General features: G+C 41.0%; 1 protein-coding gene across 1 annotated transcript in view; it reads left to right on the plus strand.

The window, feature by feature from the left end:
• Positions 1-12,292, plus strand: part of RAB10 (RAB10, member RAS oncogene family) — a 55,469-nt gene that overhangs the window by 34,210 nt on the left and 8,967 nt on the right. The window contains exon 3 of the mRNA XM_065401536.1: positions 9,069-9,207. Within this exon, the coding sequence (XP_065257608.1) occupies positions 9,069-9,207 (139 nt within the window). The remainder of the gene's footprint in view (positions 1-9,068; positions 9,208-12,292) is intronic.

The following is a 12,292-nucleotide window of genomic DNA, read 5'->3' on the forward strand; positions in this document are numbered from 1 at the left end:
GCAGAGGTGGAAAGCCAAGTTCTAGAGAAATCTAAAACAAGACAGGACAAAACTCCAAGCAGTCTGATTTTAGTGGATTAGATCGCTGTACTGGGATTTGGAAGAGCTGGATTCTATTTCCAGCTCTGGCCCTGACTGGTGTGTAACTTTGAGCATGTCACTTGAACTCTACCCATTTCCCCTACTGCTCATTTTGTCTTGTCTACTTAGTCCCTGCCTTGAGGAATTTAGCCTCAGTATTTTTACAGCACCTAGTTCAATGAGGCTTCAGTTTCTAGATCTAACGATACAAATATACAAAATAGTTCTTCTCTGGCAGGCTTATGGACTAGATCGGGGCAGGCAACCTATGGCACGCGTGCCAAAGGCGGCACGCAAGCTGATTTTCAGTGGCACTCACACTGCCTGGGTCCTGGCCACCAGTCCGGGGGGGCTCTGCATTTTAATTTAATTTTAAATGAAGCTTCTTAAAGCTTCTTAAACATTTTAAAAACCTTATTTACTTCACATACAACAATAGTTTAGTTATATTATAGACTTATAGAAAGAGACCTTCTAAAAACATTAAAATGTATTACTGGCACGCGAAACCTTAAATTAGAGTGAATAAATGAAGACTCGGCACACCACTTCTGAAAGGTTGCCGACCCCTGGACTAGATAATATCTTGGTAGCTGAAGGTAGTTAGGGGAATGGGGAGAACCTGTCTGGGTTGGGGAGGACTTTTATCTGTAGTAGGTGGGAGGCTGTTAACTTCTCGCTTGGTCTCTTCCAGGTTGGCAACAATGTTACCTGGTACAACTTTCTATAATGGCCTCCCAAAAACCCCAGACATTGGCCAGCCCTGATGGGTATAACTAATACTATTATAGAATTGTGTGGATTTGATCCCTGTAATACAAATTGCTGATTTTTCTCAGTGCAAGCTGAGTACATTGAAACTGTCTTGCAATAGATTTATGTTCAGTAGAGTTCCAGGAGCACTTAATTTACCATGTACCATTTTTCACTGAAAACAAGGGGTCCTTTCAGCAGATATTACTACTTAGTAAGGATAAATTATAGTTGCTATAGCACCTAAAGGTCCCAATCAGGACTGGACCCTCTGAATTATACATTTGTGAAGGGTTCAGTCACAGAAACCCCCTTGGGACTGTTACCTGATGTGCTGAGACTACCTCTGAGCCCGTTTTCTCTGCCAGTTTGGGCCTTCAGAACCCTGTCTTGTTGAGCCAGATACGCTAATCTGCTGCAACATGCCCCCAAAGCTGCAGACTTAATTGAAAATGGCTTAGCAAGTGCTCCTGTCTCGAGCACCCAGCTCCCAATGGGATCCAAACCCCAAATAAATCCATTATACTCTGTATAAAGCTTATACAGGGTGAACTCATAAATTGTCCGCACTCTATAACACTGATAGACAGATATGTACAGCTGTTTGCTCCCCCAGGTGTTAATCAGTTACCCTGGGTTAATTAATAAACAAAAGTGAGTTTATTAAGTATAAAAAGTAGGAATTAAGTGGTTCCAAGTAACAGAACAAAGTAAGTTACCAAGCAAAGTAAAACAAAAACATGCAAGTCTAAGCCTAATACAGTAGGAAACTGAATACAGAAAAATCTCACCCCAGAGATGTCTCAATAAGCTTCTTTCACAGACTAGACTCCTTCCTAGTCTGAGCCCAATCCTTTTCAGACCAATGTTGTGGTTTATGGCCTGGGTCCAACAATCACTCACACCCCCGTAGTTACAGTCCTTTGTTCCAGTTTCTTTCAGGCATCTCTTTGGGGTTGAGGGGCCATCTCTTGAGCCAGCTGAAGACAAAATGGAGAGGTTTCCAGGGTCTCTTCTATTCTCTTTTGTGGGCAGAAACCCCTTTGTTCTTCTGTGCAAAATCACTGCAACAAGCCTGAGTTTGTAGCCACCTGGGCAAGTCAAATGTCCATGAATGATTCCGCTTTTTGCAGGCCGACGCCATTGTTTACATGTTAGTTTGACGTTCCCAGGAAAGCTCAGATGTGGATTGGTGTCTCCCAAAGTCCATTGTCAGTTAAGTGTTTCTTGATAGGACTATTCTCAGTAAGTGGCCATTCTCAAGAAGCTGACCAAATGCTTTACTGAGGCTACTTAGAATCAAACACATTGAGATACAAGTACATAGCCAATATTCATAACTTCAAATACAAAAACGATACACACATACAGACAGCCTAATCATAACCAGAAAATTACAGCCTTTCTATAGACACCTTACTTGACCTCCTTTGTACAAGATTTGGTGCAGCTATAGGACCTTGGTTGCAGCAATGATCTGCACGGTCACAGTTTGTGTCAATAATGTCACAACATTGTACAAACACAGAGTCCCTGCCTCAAAAGGTTTATGATCCACTTTGAAAAGACAAAACAGGAAAGGATCAAAATCAAAGGATAAGCTATTTTTTGAATGGATTGGGTTCCCATGATATTCTCTGCTTTATTTAGGACTTTGTTTTGATGCTGTCTGTAAAAGTAAGTTTCTTTCCAGGTTAATACATCTCCTACCAGTGGTGGCTGCTGTTGTAATATGTTTGGTTGAGAGAAATCACTTTGTATAACACAACTATATTTAATTGCCACATCCTGTATTTAAACGCCTAGGTGTACTTAGTTACGTTATTTATTTACAGACTTATGTCCCACTCCCTTCACAACAGCTGCTAAGCAGGGCATGTATTCACTGGAATGTGACTTGTCTAAACACAAGTTGTACTGTTTTAACTATACCACTGCAGTCCCTTAATGTGGGTACAGTTATGCCAGTTTGACACTGTTTTATGCCAATAGAGGTTGCACCAGTATAACTACAGCGGTAAAATCACACCCCTAACCAAAATAATTGCATCAGTACAAAAACTAGAGACCAGGCCTTAGGTGTTCCATTGGAGAAGGGAAGCTGAGGGTCAGAAGAGAGGCTGACTGGAAGGCAAAGGGGGATCAGTTACACACATGAGCATCATTTTAGTAGGGGGAGAGAAGACATTTAGCATTTGTGTACCTTCCACTCCTACTAGGTTGAAAATTTGTTTACATTAAGTGCAATCTATGAAATAATGCTGTATTAAGTGTTGGAATAAGGTATGACCACTAGCTATAGGTCTAGGCTTTCATGTCTTCCACTAACCATGACAACCCCTTTGTGATAAGAAAGATGGCTCATCAGGCAGGAAGCAGTTTTTTAAAGAGTGCTACTTAGTGACTCAATTGGCCAGAGCACTTGCTAGTGGCAGCACTAACTCCCAAGTAGAAGCAGGTATTCAACTTTCTTATAGAACATCACTTATTTTTTTAAGAATGAGTTTGTCAAAATAAGTTTGGGGAAATATAGGCTTGTGCCTTCAACCAATGGAATGAAATTCCTCAAATAGCCTGAAAATTGCACATTGCTGTATATTCTGATGGAGAGGAAAAGGGGAAGATGGAATCTTAATTAAAAAGAAGGCAGGAAGGAAAACTACCTGGTTTATTAAAGATAACTACACAACCCCTTTGGTTGTACTTTCAATATTTTACATTTTTGTAAAATAGATGGAAACAACAAAGGGGTCTTGATCCAAGTAATCATCTGGAGCTGGATTTTCTCCTATCTTGAAAATCCATGTTTTTTTCTGAAAAATCCAGATGAAGAAAAACCAGATTTTATGAAACAGAACTAAGCGCCCTATGTAAATTTGTAATAAAAAATAATATAAAGTGAACACTCTACGCTTTGTATTCTGTGTTGTAATTGAAATCAATACATTTGAAAATGTAGAAAAACTTCCACAAATATTTATAACTTTAAATTGGTATTCTATTATTGTTTAACAGTGCGATTAAAACTGCAATTAATATTGACTTTTTTAAATCTCACGATTAATTACAATTTTTTTAATCGTTTGACAGCCCTAAATTAAAGACTAAATCAGGATGGATAAAAACCATTTATAAAAATCAGTTGATACTCATTCTTTAATTTAAACCAGTTTTATATACATGTTGCTAGTTCTTTAATTTGGCCCTGTTTTATAGTTTTTTACACACTCCAGATCAGGCTACAAGCTTCAACTTCCAGGCATTAGATTGTGTTTTACCGTTGTCTCCTAAATTGAAGAGTCAATTATCAAATATTTGTTATCTGTATAAATACTTATAGACTGGTCAAATACTTTGTTCAGCTAAATAGATTGAGCTCCTTGAGTCTCTTGCTATATAAGGCATGTTTTCTAATCTTTTAATCATTCTCATGGCTCCTTGAACCCTCTTGAATTATCAGAAGCCTTCTTGAATTGTGATCACCAGAAATGGACACTGAATTCCATTAGAGGTCACACCAGTACTAAATACAGAGGTAATATAACCTCCTTATTCCTATGCACTACTCCCATTTATGCATTCAAGGAACACGTTAGCCCTTTTTGGCCACTATATAGCACTGGCAGCTCATGTTCAGCTGATTATCTACCACTATCCCCCCAAATCTTTCAGAGTCACTGCTTCCTAGGATGGAGTTCCTCATCATTGTGTAAATATGGTCTACATTCTTTGTTCCTAGATTTGTACATTTAGCTTTATTAAAATGCATATTGTTTGGTTGTGTCCCATTTATCAAGCAATCCAGATTGCTCTGTATCTGTGATCTGTCCTCCATTATTTAATAATCCCCCAACTTTTGTATCTACAAACTTGATCAGTGATTTGGTTTTCTTCCAGATCATTGATAAAAACGTTAAATAGTTTAGGGCCAAGAACTGATCCCTGCAGAATCGTACTGGAAACATCCCCAATCAATGATTCCTTTAGCCGGCTTTTAATCTGTGTCATGTATGCTATGCTAATTTTATATCATTCTGATTTTTAATCAAAATCTGCAATGCCAAGTCAAACGCCTTACAGAAGTCTGTTACATCACATCAGGGCTATTACCTTTATCATCTGAACTTGTAATCTCATAAAAAAAAAAAAAAAATCAGGTTAGTGTTATAGGGTCAATTTTCCATCAACCCATCTTGACTGGCATTAATTAGATTACTCTCCTTTAATTCTCCATTAATCAAGTCTCGTATGAGCCACTCCATTATCTTGCTTGGGACCATTGTCAAATTGACAGGCTTATAATTACCCAGGTCAGCTTGTTTACCCTTTTTAAATATTGGCACAGCTTAGCTTTCTTCCACTCTTCAGGAACTTCCCTGGTATTCCAACACTTATTGAAAATCATCATTAATGGTCCAGCAAGCCTCTCAGCCATCTTTTTCAGAACTCGTGAATGCAGTTTTCTGTTGCTAAAGTGGTTGTTTTTCTGCTTGTTTCTATAGCTTCCAGTTAGAATTTTCAGATTTTACTTAAACTTTTTTCTACGAAGCTTCACATTTAAAATGTTTGTCTGTGCTGAAAGAAAAGTCTAGGTCCTCCATTGTGTTCTCATTGCAAATAGCTCATGCTTTATTTGCAGGCAGTGGCACCTACAGCTATATTGAACTTCCTCCAGGACAGGAAAGCTGAAATGTCTGAGTGGCCAGCACCAAATGCTTCATAAGAAGCTGTAAGAACCCTGTAGTAGGAAGATGTGGGGTAATGTGGAGGGCAGATTAGATGGCCTCTGAGGATGTCTTTACTGGATAGTTAACCCTAGAATTTGATACCCACATTAGCCTCGTCTGGGTGCAAGCATCTCCACAACAAAGCCCTAGCGATGTTACTGATTCTGCATTCTCACTTGTCTGTCTGGGGGTATATCCCATGTTTTTTTGTATTGAGACACTGGGATTCTTTCCCAACCAGTTGTCTGCCCTCCAGATGGAATTGTGGGAAGCACTTTGGAGGAACATCAGCACCCAGGCAACTTTTTACTTGTATCCTGATTGCAAAGTGGGCAGGTTCTAACCTAAGTTAAACCCAAGCCTGAGTTCTAACCTATACCTCCAGTCACATAAGCTAGCCTGAACTTAAAGCGCCTCCAAATCTAGGTCAAAAGTCTATTTGGATGGTAGGGGGAGTTGGGCTGAACCCTGGATAAGAGCCCAGATAACTGCTGAGAAGACATACCTTAAGAGAGGCTAATGCCTTGAAGCATGAGGCTTAATTATAGAAATTTATGAAGGGATATTAACTATAACTAAATAGTTTTATCCAAAAGTCAATGGGGCTTGTGCTTCAGTCACTTAAGTGCCCTTGAAAAATCCCACCTCTTAAGTGCTTAAGTAAGAGTTTAAGAGCATAACTTTAAGCTTCTGTTTGAAAAATTTGAACACATGTGTAAGAGTTTGCACTAATAATGTACTGAAAGTCTAAACTTTCCATTAACACTGCAGCATTAGGGGCTAAAACTATATGCACTAAAACTTGGTGTCAGTTTTTGTTGCTTCAAAACAAAAATGGCTCAAACGTGATTTTAACTTTAGATGCATGAGAAGAAGTCCCATTAAAGTCAATAAGACTATTCATTTAAGTTTACAAGATCAGGGCCTTAATTGTCAGTATTTTACCTATAACATTTTGGAGAAGTCAAATAAGACCCTTTTAGTAGTGATGTTGAAACAAACTAGCCCTCTAGTGTTTATAATTTAGTTCATTAGAAATCAAAAGCACAAAATTTCTAATTGACTTTTACAGAACCTCAACCTGACTTGAATACCACTTAAAAAAAAAAAAAAAAAGACTTAAATTTAACCAATTGACTCAGCATGTTGAACTATTACCTGCATGATCATTACCTTGTAACTGCTCGGGGGGGGAAAGGAGGGTCTTTTCATTGCAGCTTGATTGACTGGTTAGTCATTGTCATCAATTGACAATTATTCTGTCTATGCTGAATGGATCATTTCATCCACAGGTGATGACTCTGTTTCTTGAAGAACTAGATTGTCTTGTCAGACTGACTAGATCAGTGTTTTTCAACCTTTTTTTGGGCAAAGGCACACTTGTTTCATGAAAAAAATCACGAGGCACACCACCATTAGAAAATGTTAAAAAATTTAACTCTGAGCCTATATTGACTATATATAAAGTAATTCTCTTGAATAGGAATCAAATAAACACAAAGAAAGTATTTTATAATTACTTTATTATGAAATAGTAAGTAAACAGAAATATGAAAAATTATAAAATACTTTATTCAGTGCGCAACCTGGGTTTAATATTTTTTTCCCACGGCACACCAGGCAACATCTCGCGGCACACTAGTGTGCCGCGGAACAGTGGTTGAAAAACACTGGACTAGATACTAAGGTTTCCTCAGTATTCAAGTTCTTATCAAGATTTGGAAATCTTTAAGGAACGTTGTTTTTTCCAGTTCGCACATTCTATATTTGGATTTGTGATACTTCCCAGGGGTACCCACGGTTGTGCGGCACCTCGCTACCACCTGCCCTTAGCGTGAGCAAGTCTTGTCTGCGCCTGCCAGGTGTCAGCTCCCTTATTCTCCCAGCCACAGACAACACAAGCACTCCCCTCTCAGCCCACCCCGGCTCCACTGTCCCTCATGCAGGTTAGCAATAGGCACTCTCCAACTCTACATCCTTCGCCCCCTGTGGTGTCCAGCCTCTTTTCCACTGGGCACTCACAGAATTACCAGACCCACTGTTCCCCAAGGAACAGTACACCACAGCTTACTAGTTAAATCTCAGAACATAGTCTTAAATGTATTTATAGAGAAAGCAATTATGTCTATTTTACAGAGTAGTGATTCATATGATAGAAAACAGAAATATTGGAAATAAATGGTTAAGCTCTATGAGTGTTATGATTTTATATGTAAACTCAAGTAACAAGATGCCGTCTTGTCGAGTAAGGTACAGCTGACCCCAAAGTCTCTTGGTTTTTCAACCAGAATGGCTGAGACCCTTCTTTCATGAACCCCAGCCAGCTGGCAGCTTCCTCTTCTCTCCCTTCCCCCCCCCCCCCCAAATGAAGAGTGCCAGGATGTCTTTCTGCAGTCCTAGATGTACCAGACCAATCCTTTGGTTCTTCACCTCTAAAATAGGGTCCGTTCCCCACTCCCCCCATACCTCCTTCCTGTTAATTTTCCACCAACTGAAGTCTCCACAATCTCTTCATTAGTGTTTGACTCAGTATGCAAATAAACTCCCTGGCTGATCATTTTGTCTCTTACAATGGGAGATAAATGTCTCCCATTTCCTGTCTAGTGGAATCTGAGTTAAGGCATCATGCTACCTCTGAGTGATCTGCCATTAGCTACAAGGCCTTAGAAACAATTTTGTGTGTGTACACACCTTCTTACATATTAACTGTACTTACATTTTTGCAGAGATTACGATCAGTGTGACGTAGGCTTCCAGTAGAAACCGTACATGTCCCTCATTGGCAAACTAGAATGAAAATACCAGGCCCAGGGGATCCCTGTAGCTCTTATGCATTTTATTGTATTGTTTTTTTAACTTAAATTACTCAACACAGCTTACAAGAATCTCTATTGCTGCTAGTGCCTCACTTTATATAATTCAGATCTAACTTTTATGTTGATCAATTGTTGTGAAAGCCAACAAGAAATGTTATGTTAGCAATGTTTTTTGTGTGATTTGGAAAGAGATTTGATTATGGTCTGAAATAATAAGCTACAAAAACTGGTGTAACTTACTATTCTGGTCATTAGTAACTTCAGCTACTGCCTTTTAGGTTCTTGAGCTGTTTAACTGTACCTGCATGTCTCTTGTCTTTGGTTCTTTTGATGAACTTTGTGGCTAGCTTAATGGCCTGGGAAAAATGCGTTTTTTAAATCCAGTCTTGCTGTACCCTTGTGAGCTTCAAGGCATTTCTTCTGTCTTCGTGCCACACTCACTTCTGGCTGCCTCTGCGGGAGGGAGAAGAGGAGAGTCTTAGAATCTACCTAAATGGGTGCTTAAACAGTACCAACCAATGAATGTCCCTGACAGTACTGCAGGTTTCCATGCTGTTTCAGATATGGCAATAAATGTGCATTAGATCTTACCTCTGTCTAACATAGACGTCCCCACTCTTATCTAGAATGTGCCTCCAATGTATACACATTTTGGGTTTTAAATACTGACTATATTGCTTGCTATTCACAGGGACACAGCAGGACAGGAGCGATTTCACACCATCACCACCTCTTACTACAGAGGCGCCATGGGAATTATGCTAGTGTATGACATCACTAATGGCAAAAGCTTTGAAAACATCAGCAAATGGCTCAGAAACATAGATGAGGTGAGCAGTGCCAATGAGATCCTGTCCTCTGCTCTAACTGCATCTGCTGTATTACAGGTCCAACATGCTGCTGAAAGTAGACCCTGCAGAACTGAGTCTGTTGAGACTAGCTGTTTTCCCTTGCAAATATGCTACCATAGTAGCCTTTATTATTAAGGAGACAGATGAGGGTAGTGATGATGGAGCTGTCAGGCTGGTTTGTGTATGCCATACCTCTGCCTCATGAGGTAGAGAATTTGTTGATGGTCAGAACTTTGACTAGCAATGTTGCTCCCTGAAACACATCTTAAGAGTTAAAATTCTAACGCTAACAAACTTCTAAAGTTTATTAAAAATAATAATAAAAAGTTTTAGGGTTCTTTTCTGCATTCGAGAGATCGGGTGAGGGTGCGTGCCTTTCTCCAATAAACCGGCTCTACTGTTAAGAGCGGTTACCAACACACATGTGGTCTGCCATGGTAGCAGCTATTGTTGCAGTAAGAACCATGATTCAAGAATAATAGTAATTTCTATACTTTAACATTACTTGGTGAAATGTACCAGTCCTAGTAGGGATTACATATTTATGGGTTTCTCCATCATGGAAGCTAAATGTGTTTTGCAAAGAAGGAAAGATCTCTTAAATGTCAAGTTCAGTTTTGTGGGAACCAAGCACATTCTTGACAGTGTTTCATACTACTTCTGGATGGCAAATTCCCTACAGGGCTTACTGACGCCAGTTATGTAACGCCACTCTGCCCTCATTGCAAGAACGTCAACCAGTAGAAGTTGGTAGAACTACACAGGTGATCTGATTAAGTGGAACAAACTGATCAATATGGAAATCTATAAAATGGCTTAATTCCTAGTGAGTCAAGTCTTTATTTGGAGGGGAGAATTAAGTATTTCCTCAATGAGAAATCTGAGATGTCAGACCAACTCAGCCATGAAGTTCTCCTTTCTCTGATAGTCCTCCTTTGATATGTTGGTCACTATTGCTCCACATGTTAAATGGAGCAGGTGTTTGCCTTTTCCTGCTCCTCAAGGAAAAGGAGAAGCTGCTTTATCTGATGCAACCCCTTCTTCCCCCCAAAAACCTAAAGCAACAGAAAATCATGACTTTAGTACTGAGTATACTTGGAGATGAGTACTGTTACACTTTGGTGAGATAAAGGTCCTAGGAATAAGCAAGTGAAGATGAGGCAGTCCCAGAAATGAAATAATTAAGTGACAAGCTTTGTTGGGGAAGAAATTGGCAAAGAGACCCACGTAGCTGGTGGGGAAGGGAGAGGAAGAGTTGGGTGGGCACAGAGGCAAGAGGAAATGGGCACTAAAGACAGTATAGGAGAATATGCAACATGATCCATTATAGGTAAGCCCTGTATACTTTGCAGCCAGCTGAACCTAAAATTTGAAGCAAGGGCCATTTAATCAGCTGTGGAATTGTATGTGTGAGTGACTGCTGCTTCATGGACGTTGCCAGGAGGCGTTAGCAGCTGAGATGGGAATTTTTGGCACAGCTGGGTTTTGGCACCTAGGAAGCAGAAGGACTTGTGAAAGAAGTATGTTAGCTGAGTTTCTGCTGAAATGATCAGTCTTTAAGGCCTGGTCTACACTACAAAGTTAGGTCAAAGTAAGCTGCCTTGCGTCGACCTAGTTGTGCGCACGGCTACGCTTAAATTGGTCTCCCACTCATCTAAGTACCCTGTTATGTCAACATAGTAACACCAGCTCCCTGAGTGGGTTTGAGCCACGGTTGACATACACGAGTCAGTGCTGCGTGAGTGTAGATGCATTGTTTTTTGTCAACCCTAACAGTCATCCAGCAGCTGTCCCGCAACACTTGACAGACCTGGTCACTGTTGTGAACTCCACTGCCCAGGAGTCATGTGGACCAGAAGCCTCCCCCCTTAAAATCCCTTCATATATTTGAAATGGCTTTCCTTGGTTGTCCATCTTGCTCAGCCCCCCTCTATCTGCTCTCCATTGTTCTGTGTAACTGTCTAGCTGATCCAGCTGCATGCTCCAGACCTGCTCTGGCTTGGAATAGACCGAAATTGGTTCTCCTGGGCCTGTGGGGAAAATAGGCTGTGCAGGGGCAGCGCCAAACCAGTTGTAGAAACATCAACATCTGTGAGCAGATTGCTCAGAGGATGCAGGAGAAGGAGTATGACAGAGATCAGCAGCAGTGCTGTGTGAAAGCCTAGGAGCTGCGGCAGATGTACCAGAAGTCCTGGTAGGCCAGCAGTTGATCTGGTGCCAAGGTGCAGATCTGCCACTTGGTGGAGATCCCACCACCACCCTGGGTGCCTCTGAGGAACCAGGGTCACAGGCCCCTACCATGAACAGCAAGGAGGAGGACTCTGTGGGACAGGTGACTGGGGGCGGGGGGATCCACCTGTGCCAAGAGCTGGAACCTATTTTTGATTCTACTGCAGTCCAGTCAGTCCCCGCAATTAAGCAGAGGCAAGCCTGAGATGGGAAAGAACCTTGGATAAGTGTGTAAGTAAATTTCCCATTACAGTGATGACACCCCCAACTTAGCAGGACACAGCTACTGACTTTTCATTAATTTATTCAGAGGTACAACAAAGAGAGGTAGAGTCAGGCAGAGGAGGCTGTGCAGAGCAGTTTACGTACACAGGGATGTCCATTGAATCCTCCTGAGAGATCTTGATGACAGTTCCATGGAGGTACCCTGAAATCCTCGCCCAAAGGGGTCTAGGGATGGGAGCTTTATTTCTTCCTCCATGATAGGACACTTTCCCGTGTCATTCGGCAATAACTTTGGCAGGTACCATTGCCATAAACAGGCTAGCAGCATATGGGCCTGAGTTGCTTTGGGATGCCAGCAGCAGCTGTGCTCTATCAGCTAAAGCCACCGCAACCTGTGGAAAATGATGCCCGTATGAAGTGTCAGTACCCCATACTTAGTTTCATGCAACTGAGCAATTCCCGCCTTGTTTGCCTCACCCCTGGTGGGCCATGCTCACCATGGTTGGTGCGGAGTGTAGGGTGACCAGATGGCCCGTTTGTATAGGGACAGTCCTGCTTTATGGGACTTTTTCTTATATAGGCACCTATTACTCCCCCTGTCCTGTTTTTT

Source organism: Emys orbicularis, chromosome 3, assembly GCF_028017835.1.
Source record: "Emys orbicularis isolate rEmyOrb1 chromosome 3, rEmyOrb1.hap1, whole genome shotgun sequence".
Classification (NCBI taxonomy): Eukaryota; Metazoa; Chordata; order Testudines; family Emydidae; genus Emys; species Emys orbicularis.